The sequence below is a fragment of the Mustela nivalis genome (assembly GCF_964662115.1).
Source record: "Mustela nivalis genome assembly, chromosome: 7".
In the NCBI taxonomy this organism is placed as follows: Eukaryota; Metazoa; Chordata; class Mammalia; order Carnivora; family Mustelidae; genus Mustela; species Mustela nivalis.
Genome location: NC_139026.1, coordinates 39,663,904 through 39,685,747, shown reverse-complemented (window position 1 = coordinate 39,685,747; position 21,844 = coordinate 39,663,904). Strand labels below are relative to the sequence as shown.

The 21,844-nt window shown below is 36.0% G+C and overlaps 1 protein-coding gene across 3 annotated transcripts in view; it reads left to right on the top strand.

Annotated features, from left to right (window-relative positions):
- The window catches only part of NAV3 (neuron navigator 3), an 858,619-nt gene that overhangs the window by 769,503 nt on the left and 67,272 nt on the right, over positions 1 to 21,844 (top strand). For all 3 annotated transcript variants that reach the window (XM_082739652.1, XM_082739653.1, XM_082739651.1), the window contains 5 exons: positions 2,199 to 2,240; positions 3,654 to 3,814; positions 9,540 to 9,728; positions 13,121 to 13,173; positions 19,978 to 20,001. In XM_082739652.1, the coding sequence (XP_082595778.1) occupies positions 2,199 to 2,240; positions 3,654 to 3,814; positions 9,540 to 9,728; positions 13,121 to 13,173; positions 19,978 to 20,001 (469 nt within the window). The remainder of the gene's footprint in view (positions 1 to 2,198; positions 2,241 to 3,653; positions 3,815 to 9,539; positions 9,729 to 13,120; positions 13,174 to 19,977; positions 20,002 to 21,844) is intronic.

Below are 21,844 nucleotides of genomic sequence, written 5' to 3'. Positions count from 1 at the left end.
TGAAATAATTTTTGATATGAGAGGTTGTACTTTTTCTTGGGAACAAATTTGCAGGTAATAGCAATTTATTCTAATCTTTAAAAGTACATTTGAGAAAGTTTATGATCTATTGAAGAGAAAATAAGATCATATGAGAGATCCAGTCTTAATTAGAATTAAGCAGCCAGCTAAGGAAACCAAAGAGCCACACCTGACAGAAAATGTGCTAATGTGTAAATATTGCAAACAAAGTAATTAGAGTGATATGAAAGAGATGTGTAAAAGTTCAGGATTTACTTATCTACAATTTCAAAATATTTTACTGATATATTCATATCTTAACATTATTGAATCAATAGTTTTTCATAAAGCTTTTCACTTGGTTCAAATTCCTTTTTCATTAAAATGTCATAAAATAATAAATAATCACAAAAAATTCTTCAATAATTTTCCCTCCAGCTGCTCCAAATCATGGGTGGCCCCTGAGCCATAACCAGTTCCCAGTTACTTTGGTTAGTTTGTTTTGCTGTTTGTAACCTAACCAAACTTTTTTTTTTTCTTACCTAATCAAACTTTAAAAATAATCTAAAGTAGTGATAAACTTTACACATTGCTGGCTTGTTTGGAAATACCAGCTCAAGGAGCCCTGCAGAGTTTCTGTTGGCTTGGAACAGACTGGGCCTGACCTCCTCAGACTGTTGGCTAAAATCCCACCCTCTCCCTTGTTGTTTCCACTGCCTGCGGGTCCTTGCAGGCATAGGAGCTTGTGACCTTTCAGGGTTTGTGGAAAGTGTCTACATTATAAAATGATCAGTATCCAGATTCAATCAGATATTTCTAAAGTTTGAAAAAACTTCTATAGGCAAATTTAAATGTTTTTTTTTTAAATTTTTCTTTCATTCAATTCTCTGTGTGATATAAATACGTGCACTTTAGACAATTGGTAATTTTGGCAAACAGTGCCTATTTTCAATCTCCTTGGCAATGTCAAGCTTTAATAAATCTGCACGCGTGAAAAAGATAACCTTTAAAATGGTTCATGACCATATTAATGCTTTAGCTTGACCATAGTTCCTATTTATAGGTTTTTCACATTTGTTCAGTCTGATTCCTTTTTGTTTGCTTATGCACACCATGAAAAAACTTTATGTAGTCAAAATGTATACTAGAACTGGTGTCTGCATAACAGGATATTTACCTTATATGGACATTCCCAATAAATAAAGTCATTTAATGTCTTTGGTTGCTTTCTACTGCAGTGCTAAATAATGGAGTACACATAGAAGAAAACATTTTAGCTTTGAGTGATTAATTTTCAAATTGATGTGTTTGCATTTGTGTTATATCATCCCCATTTTGCATATCCTGTGTATTTATTTTGATCATTGGAGGTTCTACTGGAAGAGAGCTATCATTCCTCAAATTCAAGTTAATTTTATTCTTTGGTTATTCACATGCCAGAAATTGTAACAGAAATCCCTAGACTTGTCCCACTTAGCTGATGACACTCTCTTCTATTTTTAGAGAGGCCATTTCTCATTTTCTCCAGACACAACCTTTCATCCCTTTCTATGGCCAGTTGAGAATTCTTTAAAATAGAGCCAGATAAAACTTAGAGCCTTTTAAATACCTAACTTCGAATTTCCAAAAGATGGCATAGATTAATTCTATTAAATATTTAAATAAATGGTGCCAGAAACATTACATTTCAAGCAGATATTTATTATATTTTTCTTCTCTAATATACAAATGGATAGATCTGCCTTTATTTTTATTAAAAATAATATGAATACAAAATTTAAGTATTAAGGTGTTTTATATCTCCTCTGCCCATTAGAAGTTGTCACTTTAACTTAGGGAGAGCAGATCTATCTGATTTCTACCTATGATTCTCTTGCATTTGAAATCACAGTGGAAGTCTAGTCAGTTGCACACGGAAGCAAAAACCACCATAGCGGTAGGTAAACAGAACCTACAGGGGAATTATGTAAACAAATGACTTAGTCTACCTGCTCATAATCCTGTCACTAAATTATCACTGCATATGTTAAAACAGTAGACCTCTGGTCACCTTTGGTTGGCCTTTTCCAATAAGTTAAGCATCAAATATGTGTGACAAAAATTTTATTTTGTGAAGTTTAGAGAACCGTTTTTGTTGGATGTGTAATTTGGAGGTTTTGTTTGCATTATGTCCTTAGGGGTTTTCTTTGTTTTAACAGCATGCAGCTTGACAGAAATACACTACCCAAAAAGGGACTAAGGTAGATATTTCTCTCAGCCCCATTGCTGCCTTTGTCTGTTGTTACGTAAACTTTGTGTGCTGTCTCTCTCCCTCTTTCTTTCTTTGTTTGCAATAAGGTATCTGCCATTGAGGATGGCATCAATTTTAATCCTAATGTTTTCTCTGGCCTGAGGAGTTGATGAGATAAGCCTCTGGTTAGAGATACCAGTAGAGGTCAAGACTACGTAAATTAAATCCAGTCTAATGTCATTATTTGGGGAGCAGCAATTTTTGGTAGATTTCAGAACTCACTTCTATAAATTAAAATAAAATTAACTTCCCTAACCTTTGCATCTTGGAGGCATATGCTTGCAAAACCTCGACCCATATAGTCTACAGATGTGGCCAGTTAATGTTGAAAGGTTGAAGGATTCTCTAATTTGAATCAAAGAAAATACATTCTCATCATCAGAGGACAAATACTATAATTAAGGTATGAATTTTTAAAGAATCCTTTTGGTAAAAACTCCGGAGTTTTCATTTCTGTTTTTCAGGAGTGCTAGTCCATTTAGATAGTGAATTAGTCTAGGATAACGTAATAATCTCAAAGTCATCATTCAGTTCATCATAAAAACTAAAATGAAAATTTAATCCATGGCCTTCCTTTACTATACAATTTAATCTGCGGAGAGGATAGAAAATGAATGACTAATAGAGGTATAACACATATGAACTTAATGAGTCAACTGTTCTTCGATGTTAAGAATTTATTTACTCTGGTGAAAATGAGCACTGGCCAAATAGGTCTTTCCCTGTTACCCTTTTTCTCGCCAGTTCCTTCATAATAGGAAACAGCTTGCAATTATTCCATTTCAAGATTTTGTTCCAGAAATTCATTTTCTACTAAAGTGAGCCCATTTTCCCCCCTTTTTTTAAAAAAAAAAAAATCTAGACATGATGTCAAGTGCCATTTTAACCAAATAAATGTGGTATTTTTTAATGTTTTCCTTTTTTTTTTTTTCCAAAAAAGATCTGTCAATTTGTGTTCCATTTCCTATGCCTTTCTGTGGCCATCACCCCAGTTCCCTTGGCTCCTGGCCTAGCCCTGTCTACCATATTTAGTCTGTGCTTTCACCATCTTCACATCCTTCCAAGCACTGTGCTTTTGAGTCCCTCTCAATTAACTTGGCTGTCTGCTCATTGCTTATGATTTTCAACTACATATCTCACAGAAGCATAATTTTCCTTTCAAAATCCTTTATTTTTTTCCCCCTGTGAGATTCACACAGATGGTGTCAGATCATCTGGAAGAACTAAGCAATTATAATTAGATTCAATCTGTTTGAGAATGTTGTTCAGTCTGAATAGTAAGCTCCTCTCGATTGTTTCCTTGTCCTGGTATTGCCTTGCCCCCGTAGATGTGCTTCAGTGTCTGAGCTGTGCTGTTTTGCAGATACACCCCGTCGTCTCGGCAGGCCAACCAAGAAGAGGGCAAAGAGTGGCTGCGCTCGCATTCCACCGGAGGGCTGCAGGATGCTGGCAACCAGTCCCCTCTGCTCTCCCCTTCCGCCATGTCATCTTCTGCCACGGGAAAATACCACTTTTCCAACTTGGGTAAAATATTCTGAACACCATTTCATCTTGTTTCTTTGACCATCTGCCCTCACAGGAGCACTGCGATCTCTACGTAAAACATGTTATAAAACATATTCACTTAAGGAAAAGATAAAGACACCTTAAGAGTCCCTTTTATTTGTTTGATGGCTGGCTAGTCACAAAACACTTTCCAAAGGTTACGCAGCTTATTGTTGGTGACAATGAGCAACGACTTGACATTGGTACGACGGCTGTGATTTTACAGTCTAGGATCCAGAGGCACAGAGCGGTTATTTCACTCACAAAAAGGTCTCACCATTCATAAGGGGCAGAGGCAGGAATTGATCCCAGAACACCTGACTTCAAGCTTAGGGGTTTTTTCAGAGTCCTCGTAAAAAACAGTAAAACATCTTGTTTTTTGCTTAAAAACAAGCAAGTTTGCTTCTTTTTAAAGACATTTAAGAAAAAAACATTTGCTTAATTTTTTTAAAATCCTTGACAAAATTTATCATACTGTTGTAGAAAAACAAACTATAAAATAATTAAGAAAAAGGAAAAAGTAACTCCATGACTTTAAGATCACTTTTTTACAGGTAATCAAAATGAATAGAATTTCAAACCTCTCGTTAAAATGAATATGAATATTCCCTGTGAATGTTTTTTGATAAGTACAAGGAAAAAAAGCGACAAATTTAGCCATTGCATTACTTTGTATTTAGCATCATTTGTATGAAGTGTAAAATCATTTGTATAAATGTCACAGAAAACACAGGGAAGAGTGACAAAGTAATGAAAGAAGTCTAAACATGCCAGTTCTAATTTAATAGACCCAATGCTTTTAAAATTAGATTTCTATTCTATAAAATCACATATGAAGTAGTCTCATTATTATAATAATTATTATTATTTTGCTCCAACCATTTTTCTAGTAATGGACCCACCAGTTGTCCAAATTCTTGAATAGTTTGGGCTTTTCAACTTTTTCAATCCTATAGGACACTCACAGCTCTTTGTTTTCTCTTGTAATTTTTCCTGCTTTACAGAATAAAGCTTTGGCAATAGAAACAATTATTTTGGTCATGGGTCCATATGAGCTAATGAATTCCTATTAAATACCAAGATTTTGCTGCTACACCTTCACAGGGAGACACTTATTTGCCTCATAATGAAAACAGATAGTATAGCCTTTACTTATAATTGTAATTATAAAACATAGCAAGAAGCTTAAAATTTTAACTTCAAAAACTAAATTGAAAATGTTTTTTATAAACTCATAAGAATATGAAATTAACTCTAATTTTATGCAACATCTGAAATAAAACCCAATTACTTGGAATGATGAGTTTGCTAGATACCCTCTGTCTCCTGTCAATCTTTTCAATACCTGACATTAATTTGACTAACTGAATTCGTACCCCCACTATTTTCTCATTTATATTGTTTTGATTAAATCCATCTGTTCCATTATTATTTGGGAAAAAAAATGCTCACCACTTACTATGTCTGACCTTGGCAAAGTCAATTTCCTCATCTGTGAAATGGATCCAAAATATCTAGGTTTTATTATGGGGGACTGATTTATGTGTACCAAGACTGATTTATGTGTACCAAGAGAGTATAAGACTTAAAAGACCTTGTTACCTCATCATTTTTATCAGAAACCATGCTTTATGTTATCAGAAAATAGCAGTGTAATTCAAATTCGTCTTACTGCCTCTACCATCATTATCCACATTTTTACCCATTGGGACTTAGAGAGGAAGACCTTCCCATACATGTCAACACTTTCTCATGTGCCCATCCAAATTTTATAAGCATACATGGCTTAAAATCAGGTGTTCTGAGGTCTATATGCTGTGTTATTTTAAAGAAAAAATGACCCGTTTTAAAAACATGAAATTTTTTTTTTGTTGCAGGGTACCTGGGTGGCTCATTTGGGCATCAGACTCTTGGCTTCAGCTTAGGTCATGACCTCAGGGTCATGAAATCAAGACCTGTATGGGGCTCCACACCCAGCACAGAGTCTGCTTAGGATTCTCTCTCCCTCTCCCTGTGCCCCTCCCCTCACCCATGTGCTAGCTTTCTCTCTCTCAAATAAATCTTAAAAAAAAAAAAAAAAAAAACACCTTTTATTGATTTCCAGACCACCTGAATTTATATTTACTAGGTAAGACAATGGGTACTATTAAAATGTAATCATAACTAAAGATTATTTTATTATTAAATTTAAAAAATGTATCATGGAATTTTTTAATGAGTATGGATAGCATTGTCTTCCAGTTCACTTTGGTCATCATTTGTCTTTAATTTGATCATTATCTCTTCTGAATGATCAGCAAGTGATTACTTAGTAGCAATTAAAATACCTGTGTTTTCTTTATCCTTTTTCCATATTAAAATATTTTAATACATAAAATTTTTAGAAATATTACTGTAAAAAGTCCTATATAATGAACAGAAATCTAAGATCACTTCAGTTACCTCATTATTGGTAGAGTAGCATGAGTAAGCTGTGGTTTGTGTGTAGTTCTTGGTGTAGGTATGATCCCTGTAATAGAAACCATTCTACTCAAAAAAGCAAATCAGAACATAACTTATGTAAACAAAATACATTTTTGTTTGAAATTTTGTTTACTGTTGGTCATAGTCTTTGTGAGGCATCTTATAACTGCCTGATACTTATTGTCATATTCCCACGAGTGACAGTTCCTCAGTCTCATTTTCTCCTTGCTGTAAGGGATAGTAGGAAGAAGTATTACTGTCAGCCTCTCACCTAGGAGTTCTATATATTTGTTGGCTCCTCTTGCATACAGAGTATTGTTTAAACAACTTTATGGAGAAATTTCTATGCTTTTATGTTCACGGGTTCCTCTACCTTGAGTGCCCTCCTACTCCTCTCTCATATTCACCTTTTAAACTATTGAGAATTGACCCTCTTCTTCTATATTCATGAAAGTACAGAATCTCAGAGACAGGAGACACCTACCTCTGGTTCAATTATTCAACTACTAGTTAAATACTTATGATAGCTCTAGCTTCTTCTCTAAACCCACCCATGACAGAAACTACTGAATCTAGATATATCACACTTTGAACTTCCTCTTTAAAAAAAAAAATCAAATAAAATTTTCTTGAGTTGCTACCTAGTTTCTCTCATTTTTAGAAATTTTGCTGTGTCTCTAAGCTTTGAATGAGTCCAGAGGTCATTTATTCTGCTGTTTCAAAAAATTGTAATTCATGTTGAAACTGAAGGGCAGAGATTGAGACATTTGCCTGAAGCAAATGGAAAGCAAAGCCAGTATAGAATCCCTGTGCCAATTTGTGTACCATTGCAGAAATTCTTTTTGTCCATCATATTTTCGTCCTCTGTTGTATAATTTTTCTTGGTTTACTTACATATTAATTTTTCTTCCTTTCAGTCACCACTGCTAGGGGCATGCCATATATATCTTTCTATTCAACCACTGACCCCAAAAACAGAACTGTCATAGACATTAACATAACTGAACATTCTTAAATAGCATGGGTGTAGTTTCAGTGGAGAAGCTATCAAAACTGTTTGTAAATGCAAACTCTTCACTTTAAAAATTCACCCTAATGGGGCCCCTGGGTGGCTAAGTAGGATAAGCCTCTGCCTTTGGCTCAGGTCATGATCTCAGGGTCATGGGATTGAGCCCTGCATCAGGCTCTCTGCTCAGCAGGGAGCCTGTTCCCCACCCCCCCCCTCACCTGCTGCTCTGCCTACTTGTGATCTCTCTCTCTCTGTCAAAAAAAAAAAAAAAAAATCACCCTAATCCTCATTATCTCTTGGATGATTTAAATCACATGTTTTGAAATTATAAAAGGACAATTTACTTGGATAGCTCTGCAACCATTATGCAAAGCCAAATAGTGAGTGAAATGACCTTCTAACTTCTAGATACATATTAACATAATACATTTACAAATGCGTTGAATACTTCATTCATTTAGCAAAGAGACAGTCCATACTGTGGACATAGAATAGGATGATTTACTCTAATCCCGACACTCTAAACATAAACATCCAAGTCTAGAATGTCCTTCGGTATATCTTCTGGCATTTGGTTAGCAATCAAATTGAACCATTCAATGCTGGCTGATGGAATGTACCTGAAAGATGTCTCTCTCCCTCCCTCCCACTCTCTCCCCTTGCTCACTCTCTCTCTCTCTCCTCACTCTCCCTCTCTTCTCTCTCTCTCTGTCTCTCTCTCCATCCTCTGCCTCTCTCTCTCCCTTCCTCTCCTCACTCGCCCTCTTTCCCATCTCCCCCCTCTCCCCCCTCACTCTCTCTCTCTCTCTTCCTCACCCTCCCTTCTTTTCTTCTTTCTTTCCTTCCTTCAGGGTTTTCTTTCTTCCAACAGATTGCACACTTTGCACATCCACAATTTCTTTCATCTTTTATTGTATTTCATATATGCACACACAGATATAATTCTAAATCTTTTATTTCTTTCCTTTTTCTTGTCCTTTTTTTTTTAATTCCAATCCACAACCACTCTATCAGAGTGTTGTTCCGTGCATGAATTCATCAAAACCTATAAAACATCCAGCATAGTGTCTGGAAAATAGAAGATATTTCCTTTCATTTGCCTCTCAGTGTATATGCCTCTTACTTTACATTATTTTGAAAGCCAGTCATTATATTAAAAAGAAATGTAACTCCCATGTCAAAGAAAAAAATAGCAAATTTTGAAATGATAATCAGTCATTCTAAACCAGTGACATGAGTTCCCTAAGTTTTTCAAAGTACCCACAGGTTTTGTGATGGCATAAGTGGTTCCTGTCTCCCACCTCACATTTCCGTAACAACTTACTTTTCTTAAATATGAACATTTGTGATAAATATCTTTCTCAATTTTGTGCTTTGCTTTTGTTCCATATTTTAAGATGGTATTGCTTCTGAAGCAGGTGTACTTTCGGTCAACCACATCTTTCTTTAAATTCATAATTATCAGTTGGCATAAAAAGCTGAGTGTTATTAGAACTCTTTGGCAATGAACCCTAAAGTAAATAAATTCTTGTTTCAAATTATGAACATGAGATACTGTTTGGGAAATATAACAGGACTGTGACATTAGACAGGCTTCCCTCTGGACTCTGGTCTTAGATGCAGTGGAAGAGTTCAGTGTGATTAAACTGATGATAAGCTATAAACCACATATTACATTTCATTTAAAAAAAATTTCATATTCTTCTTTTATAACTAACTCTGATAATAATGATGGTACTGACCATGGACTTACATAAATTCAGAACTCAAAATGATGAAAGTCTTTGTCTGGAAGCTTCAAAAGGGTCTTCGTGGGACATTTAGGTTTCTTGTGTTTTCTTTTCGATTTTGTTTTTTTCCATTAAAGAGGTGTATTCTTCTTGAAAAGAAACCTACAGAGCCTATGCAGGCAATCTTTTCTTCATAATCTCCAGCAGGATATACCATGCTGTTGTATTTCTAGCATGAACAAAAGAGGTTGCTTGGCAGCTTTGTTTAATATTGCTTTAGAAATTGACATACTGCTGGCCTTGAAAGTGTTAGAGAAAAGAGGGACTCTCCTGAAACTGTTATTGAACATTTCAGGGGCAGACTGTCAGCCTGCCTTCAATAGAGACACCCATTAAATTCACGTTTCCGTAGAATTGGGATCACATTCTCACTTTCCAGCCGCCAACTGTTTTCATCATCCAAGCCCCAGAATAATGAGTCTATGTGTGCTTTGTTTTTCAGTGAGCCCAACCAATCTGTCTCAATTTAACCTTCCTGGGCCCAGCATGATGCGTTCAAATAGCATCCCAGCCCAAGACTCTTCCTTCGATCTCTACGATGACTCCCAGCTTTGTGGGAGTGCCACGTCTCTGGAAGAAAGGCCACGTGCCATCAGTCATTCAGGCTCATTCCGAGACAGCATGGAAGAAGGTAGGCGTAGGGGGAAATAAAGATGGAGTTCCTTTATTTAACTCAGAGATGAAAACTGTCACATCAGTTGCCATGACAAGGATTCCTGAAGAGTAAATAAATGAGTTAAGTGTAACTCTCATGTAGGGAGCCCTGAAGCTTGAAGAGGTTTTAACCTGCATTACCTTCTATTTCTTTATGCATTTGGAAATATGCCAGAAATTGTGTAGATTAATACTTGGTTATAGAACAGTTCAGAACAAATTTGGTGTTCTCATACAGAAATCCTCATTGTTTTAGAGACTGTTTGCTCTGGTGTGTCCAATATCAGAGCCAGTTTTGTTTGACATCTCGGTTAAAGAATCATAAAGATACATGAACCAGAAAAATTACCTTACGAAACTACCACACATTGCCAGTTTGTATTCTCAGAAACTCCCTCTGGTGTTGGTTCTTGTTATATCATAATAGAATTCATATCATGTCTACTTTTTGTCTTCTAAGTTTCATTTTCTTATCCAACGTAATAAGGTTCTATGTGAATACTTTATAATAGTTCTATTCAAAAAACTCAGGAGACAATTGATGTTCAAAGGTATGTAATTTTTTTTAACTATATAACTGCAGGTGTGAAATTTGATAATTAATATTTGAGAGATTTTCCTCTTCAATTTAATGAATGACTTTTAAAAGTATCCATAAAGAAAAATTGTGGCAACACATACTATAAAGCATATCAGCTAAGAATAAAATAAAGGTAAACATAAAAGTTTAAATTGATCAGAATAAAATCAGACATTTTTATCTTTGGGGTAAATACCTAGGAGTGCAATTGCTTGCCATCTGCAAGGATGTAGATAAAACTAGATGAAGCTAAGCAAAATAAGCCAATCGAAGGAAGATAATTATCACAGGATCTCACTCATATGTGGAATTTTAGAAACAAACCAGAGGAGCATAGGAGAAGGGCGGGAAAAATAAAACAAGACATAATCAGAGAGGGAGGAAAACCACAAGAGACTTTTAACCATGGGAAACAAACAGAGCTGCTGAAGGGAATGGGGTAGCTGGGTGAGGGGCATTAAGGAGGGCACGTCGTGTGATGAGCACTGAGTGTTATATACAACTGAAGTATCACTGACCTCTACCACTGAAACTAATAATACATTATATATTAATTGAATTTAAATAAAATAAAATAAAATAAAATTTTAAAAAAGAACAAAACCAAATATAAAATCAGCCAACTATCCTAGTCTTTAATGATTATATATAAAAGAAAGGACTCCAGATCCTGAAATATATCGAGTTGTAAGCCTCTGTTTATCCATTTATTTGTGGTCTGAACTTTGGCCAATTTCTTAACTTTATCAGTCAGTGCTAATTCCTGCATCTGTAATCTCACAGATTTGTCATGAAAATGAAATGAGGGAGTAGTTCTGTTCCTTTCTCTTTCTCCTTCCTACTTTCTTAAAGGCTCTTCCGATTCAAAGTCTAGATAGCTATGAGCATTGATTTCATGCTTTCTGGCCACTACTGTCCATTTAATCTGCTGACACTAAATCAGTTGACCATCATTGCCACTACCTTTGGGGACATTAACTGAATGATGGAGTTCATCGTGACAGTAGATTACACCCTGGGAGTCTCCTGATTGTGGCAGACTAGATGGACCAAATTGAACTAATTGGAAATGCTCTCATTGCTTATTTGAGATGGTTCTATCACTCTCTTTACAGACTGGCATCTTATAATACCATAAAAATAATTTGCTCTGCATACTGATGGCTCTTCTAGAGTGCCTCATTTACAGATGGAATGCTCTTCATATGCTTGGGAAAGTCTGGCCTTCTGTGTATGAGGTTTAAATAATCTCAATTACTGAACACCAGTCTGAGTGGGCAAGATGGCTTTCAGATGCCCATACACTGAACACTGACCTATTTTAATTTTTACATTGTGGTCTACAATCAAGGGATTATTGAACTAGTGAGGTGGAAGCGGCTTTACTGATGCCCTCTCTGCTCAATGATCACTGTGAAGATAAAGAAACAGCCACACAGTAGGAGGTTTAGACCCCTAAATAACAGGTAGCAGCAACAGAGCAGAATTAAGATCTCCCGATTCATTGTCCACCTGCCTTCTGCACACCGTGCCAAAAATCTTAGTGCATTCTGGTGCATACTTAGTGCATACTGTTGTTGGAGGTTGAAAGAATGTGGAATTGTATTTGTATTGTGTTCTTTAGATGATTAACATTTTGCCCACCTCACAGAGTGGTGACAGTTGCTTGAGCGAGATATCTGGGAGCTGTCCTTCATTGCTCTTTTGACCACATGTTTATATGAATGAAGTCAGTTTTAAAGAGGTTCTTCCTGGAGTCCCTCAAATTCATCTCTATTTTGAGACCCACTGCCACAATCCTACAGTTTTCCCAGTAGCCCCTCAACCAGCTTGTGAGCATCTCCCACATACCCTTGTAGTACCAGAGAGTATTTTTTACTCTATTGTAATTATCTTCTTAGTTGTATACCTTTCTACTTTATTTTTAAGCTCCTAGGATTGTGTCATCATTTTTATAGTGCCACAAACTAGGAAGGGCGTGTCACATTGGGTGGGCCCAACTAATGTTTGTTGAATGGATGAATATTCAGAAATAACTTTACCCCACAGTGAAAAGAGGAAGGACTTTTCTACAAATATAATTAAGCACACTTTTACCACCCATTGGGCTTAACACATCAGATGTGCAGAAATATAAAACAGTCTATCAATTGTTTAAAATGGTATTTTGGTATACCTCAGTAAAAGACAGTATGCAATTTCCATTCTTAATTTCAGTGAGACACTACCTTGAAATAAGCATTTTTTTCTATGATTATAAGTACAAAAGAAACAATAACTTTCCATTTAAAAGAGTGTAATCAACTCATCACAGATAATGTTGAAATAGTAAGTTCAATAAAATGCTTATTCCCCTGAAAGCATACAGTAAAAACAGTGAAAATGGATCTCTGTTGTATAAAAATGAAATAAATAAAACACATAAAGGTTTTTTTTTAAGTTTAAAAGTTTTTGGCAACTTTATTTTAGATTTCTACTATTTTCTGGTTATTTATTCTGTGGACGTTTACTATAACTTTAAATAAACCCACAGTCTTCTCAAAGAGCTTGTGTTTGTCCAATCCTGCCTAACGTGATGAAGGAAGTATTTTAGGGGGACAGGTGTGGGACCTTCCCATGTCTCAACAATTTGACCTCAAAAAAATAACAGCAGAATTGCCCTCCGATTCTTAGATCTAGCTGTTACTATTTTACTCCCCCGCCTCCCTATTCTCCACTCTCCAGCAAAGACCTGCTGGTTCTGAGCTGACTTCATTATATCACCTCTTGTTCTTTTTTGCTTTTTCCAGTTCACGGTTCTTCATTATCACTGGTCTCCAGCACTTCTTCTCTTTACTCAACAGTAAGTATCCGCTGTGAAAAGAAAGCTTCTACTGTTTCCAAGCACACAGATGATTCAGTAGATTGATATTGACACAGAAGTTACACGGTGAGATAAGGGTGTGTTCTGAGTGACCTCATACCCCATCCACTGACACTTGCCACTGGGCCAGCCCCTCTTTGGCCCGCTTAGATATGCCTTCACTTGACTTTTGTGTACTTAGGAAAATCAGTGAGTGCATGAAAAACTGAATCTCGTAAAACCTATTGGGGTATGTCTGGAAATCCCTGAACCCATGTACTGGGCTGTACCATAAATTTATGATATTGACTAGTTTTCCTTGTTCAGATCTCTGAGCCATGACTGGTGATGGTCCTATGGTATTTTCTCTATAAGAGTGATGTCTATTTATTTATTTTAAAGATTTTATTTATTTGTCAGAGAGAGAGAGAGCACAAACAGGGGGAGCAGCGAGCAGAAGGAGAGGCAGGTTCCCCATTGAGCAAGGAGCCTGAAGCAGGACTCGATTTCAGGACCCTGGGATCATGGTCTAAGCCGAAGGCAGATGCTTAACTGACTAAGCCACCCAGGCATCCCAAGAGTGAGATCTATTTAGTTTACTGAATTTCACTGGGACTTAAGCAGTGAATAATCCTAAATCCAGTACTGAAACGTTCATAAAAAGTTCAGTCTTTGCTGTCACTGATCAATTAAGCGTGATGGGCAATACTAATTGTTTTACTCATTTCATTAGGTTTCAATGTTAGGGCCCTCCTTTTAGAAACTCATCTTGCATAGTTACTGCTTTGGATAGTTACTCAAGATCAGACTACTGTTGGGAGAGACAGTATTTTTCACATCATTTCTCCTTTTAATTTGCCAATTACACTCTATAAATGAAAAAAATCACTATTGTTATTTAAATTTACTGCTTTGGCAAATGGATAAGAAGTGAGAAAGGTGAAATGTTTTGGAAAAAAACAGATAAAAGAAATACATTAACACTGAGTGTCCCTCCTAATTGGCCCAATGCCCCTGCTTGTTGCGGGATGTGCTCGGACTTAAACCATTGTGGTTGAAGTCTATGCTTAACATCAAAAGATGCAGCATGAGGGGTGCCTGGGTGGCTCAGAGGGTGAAGCTTCAGCCTTCAGCTCAGGTCATGATCTCAGGGTCCTGGGATCAAGCTCCATGTCGGGGTCCCCGCGCAGTTAGGGGTCTGCTTTCCCCTCTGCCTCTCCCCTCCACTCTTGCTCTTTCTCCCTCTCAAATGAGTAAATAATTTTCTTTTTAAAAAGATGCAGATTGATTAAATATTTTAAATATGTGCAAAAATAGTATTTGGATAAAATTACCTTCATTCAGCCTGAGAAAAACTCAAGAAGAAAAGGAGAATGGTTTAAGGGAAGACAAATGGCCAGTTAGTATGTAACCAGAGTCCACTAGAAAATTGTGTGATAATAAAAATGCTCTGTCTTGCACTAATACAGTAACCTCTGGCCATGTGTGGCTGTTGAGTATTTGTAGTGTCTCTGGTGTGATGGAGGAGCTGAATTTTTAAGTTTCATTAATTAAACTTTCAGTAGGCACATGTGCCTAGTAGCTACTATATTGGATATTGCAGGTTTATAGGGAACAGAGAAGGGACATTTAAAAACTGTAGAAACTGTAAAAACCATCTGACTCTTGGTTTTGGCTCTGGTCATCATCTCAGGATTGTGAGATCCAGCCCCACATTGGGTTCCATGCTGGGAATGGAGCCTTCTTGAGATTGTCTCTCTCCCTTGGGGCACCTGGGTGGCTCAATTATTAAGCATCTGCCTTCTTCACAACCCCAGCGTCCTGGGATGGAGCCCAAATCAGGCTCTCTGCTCAGTGGGAAGCCTGCTCCTCCCTCTCCCACTCCATTTGTGTTCCCTCTCTCGCTGTGTCTCTCTCTGGCAAATAAATAAAAGTCTTAAGGGATGCCTGGGTGGCTCAGTGGGTTAAGGCCTCTGCCTTCGGCTCAGGTCATGATCCCAGGACCTGGGATCGAGCCCCACATCAGGCTCTCTGCTCAGCAGGGAGCCTGCTTCCTCCTCTCTCTGCCTGCCTCACTGACTACTTGTGATCTCTATCAAATAAATAAATAAAAAATCTTTAAAAAAAAAAAGTCTTAAAAAATACATATATTTTCTCCCCCACCTAAATAAATAAATAAATAAGAGCAGATGTCAATCAGAAAGCATGAAAGAGAAATATTATAGTATCAGTATGATACAAAATGGAAACAGAGATTAAAATAAAGTGACTATATATGTATACATTTATGCCAAAATTTAGAAATAAAAATACCCTTGTGTTATGTGTGAAAAGAATGGATTAGGTGATCAAGCCACATGAGAAGGTGATTTTTAGGATATTAGGGAATTCAAATAGTTGTACAGAACATGATAGAAATTATATTCTTGAGTTCATAAATAATCTAGAGTTAATTCAAATAAATGCGTATTTGGAGGACTGATAAAGAGAAAAATCAGAGATAATGAGGAGTCCTTTTGGCTTCTGTCCCCCATTAGCATGCACTGAGATTCCACTGGCAATGAGAAAATATCTGTGAAAGTGCTTTTTAAACCATGAAGGCAAAAGGGAATTTTATCATTATTTTTCACGCCTATAAGGACTGGGGATCCAGATTCATTTGATTTGCATTCTTGCCTAACTCTATCAGTGGCTGTTGTGTGACATCAGGCAGGCTGCTAAGTGTCTCTGGACTACACCTGTGAAATAAAATTGGAAAACAACCGCCAGGCCTATCCCATCTATCCCGTGGGTCTCACATAATTACTAGAGAAGACCAGGAATATTGTATACCATAATTATAAAAATTAATATTATAAATTAAAATTAATTATAAAAAATAAGAAATAAATATTGTATACCATAAATTATAAAAACTATGGTGTCCTACATGGTTCTAAGAGCACTGTTTATATCAGAGTCTATGTGAATTGCATCTTTTGAAGTTCTGCAGTATATAGCTAACACACAACTGCATGGCGTGCCTTCATAAAATAATTTAAGTGGTGTCTATGGGGAGAAAAAGTCCTTTTTTTTTTTTTTTTGGTTAAAAGAAGAATATTAGGCTCAGGACGCCTGGCTGGCTCAGTCGGCTGGCATCTACCTTTGATTTAGGTCATGATCCCAGAGTCTTGGAATCAAACCCACCAGGCTCCTTGCTCAGTGGGAAACCTGCTTCTCCCTCTGCCTGCCCCTCCCACTGCTTGTGGGCCCTCTCTCTTATACTGACAAATAAATAAATAAAATCTTTAAAAAAAAATTCTGAACTTAACAACATTCTAAATTTAAAAAAAAAAAAAGAATATTAAGCTCTATCTGCTCTTATTAGGCAAAATTCTGTTTTTATGAACCATGAGTACGAACCTTGTTTACTCTAACATCATGTATATAGATTATAGAAGTATATATTTGCTGTATGTATTTCACTTAGAGATAATAAAACTAATAACAATGGCTTGTTGCAAAGAACATTTACCTGTAAAGTCATCAGTCTAACAAATCTCATTGGAAGGACTCTCCCCCTGTAGATCTTTTAAAGCTTCTGTCATTAATGGTTTGGTAAATTTTCCAGAGTATCTTGTTATACAGTTGAGTATATTACCTTACAGAATTCTGAGCAGAAAGATTGCAGGAATTTGCATATTGGTTGGAAATCACAGGCCTAATTTCATCTCCCAAGTTGTTACCTTTGGCAAACTTAAGATGTGTGCTTGTGTTTAAATCCAAGCCAACACTGTGAAATCTGGAGCTTTTATCTAAAAATGCAAATTGCTAAATTCTTTTAATGTCATCAGAATATGGAGCAACACTGAGGTTAAATTCCTCCAGGTTTACCGTCACTTGGCATCACCCTCTTTAGATGTTGGCCTGTCTTCTCAGGCTGGTTCCTGCCTCTGCCACCTCTTCTTTTCTTCCTCAGTTTGGGTTCTTAGTTATGACTGTGCTGTTGTTTTTCTCATAGAAAAGACCTACTGCTTATTATCCATATCTCTATGAAAAGTGGGGAAAATAGGCTGAGGAAGGCTGTGTGATTTTTCTTTATAATTCTAGAGCTCTTTTTTTATTCTTTATATTCCTGGCACTTTGATCCTTGTAGTAAATAGCTTCTTTCTGACTGATTATATACTAAACACTTTATTAAATCTGTTTTGTACTTGGAATCTAATTTATAGTAATAAGAGCAGGAGCTACATTTGGTTCATTAACATATTTCTTAATACACAGCTAATGCTGAAGGAAATTTTTTTTAGTAACTTTGAATGGGTTAATGAATGGCCAATTAATGGTTTATGGAATAAAGAATCATCTGATGTATTTTTATTTAGGCAAAATGTTTTATACTGTCTACCATCCTTCAGGACACTGGGCTTGGTTCAAAACCATCATTTAAAAATGGCAAGTGGGCGCCTGGGTGGCTCAGTGGGTTAAGCCGCTGCCTTTGGCTCAGGTCATGATCTCAGGGTCCTGGGATCGAATCCCGCATCGGGCTCTCTGCTCAGCAGGGAGCCTGTTTCCTCCTCTCTCTCTCTGCCTGCCTCTCTGCCTACTTGTGATCTCTCTCTGGCAAATAAATAAATAAAATCTTAAAAAATAAATAAATAAAAATAAAAATGGCAAGTAATCACGTTCCATCATCATTAATCCCAAGCCTAAATCGTTGAAAGAAACATAATGTTAATATCCTGCCACACTGCTTCAGCTTGATGATAACACCTTACCTAGTATTAATAGCCACGGGGTATAAACAGAGGCAAAGATTAAGGAAAAAGATTATTCTGAAAACACAAGGACAAGAAAAGTCATTATTATATATAATACCTATAGAATTAATATATAATGGTTATGCTTATGGGTAGTATATATAACTTACTTGAGACTATTTTAATGAGAAAATATATCTTCTTAACTTTTTTGTTAAGTAGAATACATTGCTTTTTTTTAAACATACAAATTATTTATTATCAGTTTTATATAATCTTGGTAGGACTTGGAGCAGGATTTGGGCAGAATATAGTGGCAATAAACATGTGAAGTTCTAGGGAAAACAAATAGTCACAGTTAATTGTACCATACGTCTTAAGACAAACAACTTCCAGCTTTCTTTGGCTTTAAGATGAAATTTCTATCTTAAAATGAGTTCTCTACTTCTGATTTAGAAACAAACTGTATCTAAAACCTTAAAATTATTAGAATTAAAAAAATAAAATCTTCCCTTAAAAATTAAAGTTGGATGTAAAATATTCAAGTCTTACGTTAGCATTGATTTTTCTTGATTTTTATTTTTTTATTTTATTCTAAAGATTTTATTTATTTACTTGACAAAGAGAGATCACAAATAGTTAGAGAGGCAGGCAGAGAGAGAGAGAGGAGGAAGCAGGCTCCCTGCTGAGCAGAAAGCCCGATGAAGGGGCTCAATCCCAGGACCCTGAGATCATGACCTGAGCCGAAAGCAGAGGCTTAACCCACTGAGCCACCCTGGTGTACCTAGCATTGATTTTTAAAACAGTTTCCTTATAAAGGCTATTAGGATTCTACTGTTTAACTACTCTGTTATTTAAATACTATATTATTAACTATACATTATTTTTAAGAGTAGAGAAAATACAGGAAAGAGAACACTCAAGAAATACTTATGCATAAAAATATCTTTTATTTATTTATTTTCCTTTGTTTTATTTTATGTTTTCTGTAGAAAAAAAAGGGGGTGGGGATAAAAAATAGTTCAGGTACTTCTGCATCAGTTAACCAGGAAATATCCCCAAAGGAGAGATAGGAGATAAGAGGTTTTTTGTTTTTTCTTTTTTTTGCTTTGAAATGGCTCAAGGGAACCGGCAGATTTGTAGTGTTCAGCGATATTTTCATTCTCCAGCTTTTTCCAGAGTAAGGGAGCTTCCCAAATGTAATGGTACACATAACTCATTTTCTGGCATTTTGCAGCCCAGCACAAAGAAGAAAAACAGAGCTAGGAATTTTCTGTAACTGAGTCCAAAACAGCCTGTGAGTTCCTCCAGCAGTCCTCATTGCCATAATGTGTATGACTCAAGATGTTTGCCAGCCACTTTTATCACCATCTTGACACTGGGCATTTTACTGTTTTGCTGACTTGCAGCTCAGTAAACTTAATGAATCATCATTAAAGACAGTGAAAGAAGATAGAAACTAATGAACTGCTTTTCTGTGGCTATCAGTAGAGGCCAATATGTTCTCTCCAGCTTTATTTAGCTTTTTTTTTTTAATGATATATAAATCACAGAGTGAAATTAAGACTCCCAAGTCTCGGCTGAAGATCTCCCTAATATCATGGAGTGCATTTTCTATTATATGTCTGAAAAAAATCTGTCATTTCCTTTTTTAGAGTATAATTTTATAACTACTTTTGTTTTTGTTTCTTATAGACTGAATCTTAGAGTAACATCGTCTTTAATTCCAACTTTGCTTTTAAGGCATGTTATATATCCATGAATCAAATGACCTACATATTCAATATACCATTTATATATAAGGAAGCATTAATTTGTAATACTAAAGGTTCCTATCATAATGATAATATAATAATACCACCATAATTATAATGTATAAATACAATATAAGTATCAGTCATTGATAATAATATAAAATAAGATGTATTTTACTATCATATGTATTTTACTAGTCTTATGTTGGGTCATAGTATCTTAATTATACAATGGAATGATTCATTTATACTTGTAGGACAAAATGACATTGGTTATTTATAGATGAATTTTTACCTTTTGTCTTTTACAGGCTGAAGAAAAAGCTCATTCAGAGGTAAAGTTTGTAGCATGCTTGTATTTGACTCTTTGTTTACATTTGTGATGAAATGAATGTTTCCACCACTGGAGGGCTCTATGATACAGTGGCATAGCTCTCCTGTGCTGCTGATGGAAGCAATGCTCTAGTTGTTAAATGGTGTTTGGTATTTCCTCATAAAGAAAATGAAAGGAAGTTTTTAAAAGCAAGCCCTCCTCTCACGTTCTAGAATGGAGTTTGAGATCAACAACTAACAAATTGCCTGTAGTACTAAGCACTCTTTGAATCTGCTGAATGAATGAATGTGTGGTCTTGCACGTTTATTGTAGTCTCCTTTCCCCAGCGCCTGTGAGATTAACTGCATAGGATTAATGAAACTGTTGAATCTTAGGCACCAGACCTCCACAATAGAAGCTACCAGCATCCCAACCCATCTGTTTCATGCCAGAATTTTGCTTCTCTAATAGCCACTTTATGTCTAGTGTGGTATATAGAACTAATCACACACATTTCACAAATATTTTGTCGCAATCATGTACGAATCAGATTGCAGCCTGGAGAGAATATTCTTTTTATTTCCCTTTGTGAAATACTTGTCCTACCCAAGGAGAGCAGGACTTTAATTAGACCTTTATTCAGGGTGTGGTAATGACTATTTGATTGGCTTACACTGAGGCAATCAGACCACAGAGAATATCAGTGTCTTGGTAGTAGCTTTTGCAAAGGAACTCCTTGTCTTACTTTGCTTTATGTAAAATTTGTGCTGTGTTTAAAAATATCAAAATAGTATTGATTATAGCAATTTGATCTTTATAATTGCTATACAAAAAAGTGAATATGTTTAGGGAAAAAAAAAACCCTAGAGTATTTTATTTACATGGACAGGACAACACTTCTAATTTGGTTATAATATGGTTACTGAGGTATTCAAATGTTGCCTATTTGCCTGATTAGTACTTCTCTGACCTCGCCTTGTATCATTCCTCCCCTTAATGGGTCATGGTTTTTTAAAAATAGTTTACATTATTAAAAGGTTTCCAAGATCACATTGTAAAGGATCTTATAATAGATACTATTAATTTGAGAAAGGCTCTTTGGATTTGTATTGGTTTAAGATAAAATGGTCTGTTTTCTGGGACTATAGGTGGTCATCATTCAAATATAAGTCAAGTCCTATTTGGGGCTAGTGTATCTCCTTTTAAAAAAAACCAGGAACAAAATGGATTCACATTTGGTGAAATTATGTAAGTGTCCACAGTCTCTGCTTCCAGCTTAAAGTCCACAACTTTCTTTGAGTTCCTCAATGTTGACTGCCATTTCTTTTCCACAAAAGAGGGGGGAAGAAAAAAAGACAGTTAATGAACTATGTCAGGAATGCTCTTTCAAACTGAAACAGTATCCCAAAAGTCCACCCACAGCAACAGAGACTTCTTTTTGCAGAAATGAGAAGAATTAGAGTGCAATGTTTGGCATCTAAGTAACTAAGAACCTTTGAGACCAGAAGTCTACTTATAGACTTAGCCTCAGATGGTAGTCGATGCTTTACCCTTACTAATCTGTGTTCACATGTCTCAGCAACAGGAGGCATGCAGATTTATTTGCAGAAAGTGCTTATATTAACCATTTAAATGCGATATGAAATATTGCCTTTATTTGGTTCAATTTTATTTCACTGTGAACTTAGCTAAAGAGGAAGGCAACTAGCATATTTGTTTTGTTGGCTTATCTAATTATTTGAACAGTATTACTAAATTCCCCCTCAGTTTTAAACTGTAGGTAATCTATAAAGCATTTCTTCTCTGAATTAATAGTAACTCAATGAATAACAGGAATTATAATAAAGATTGGGGAAGGTTTCTCT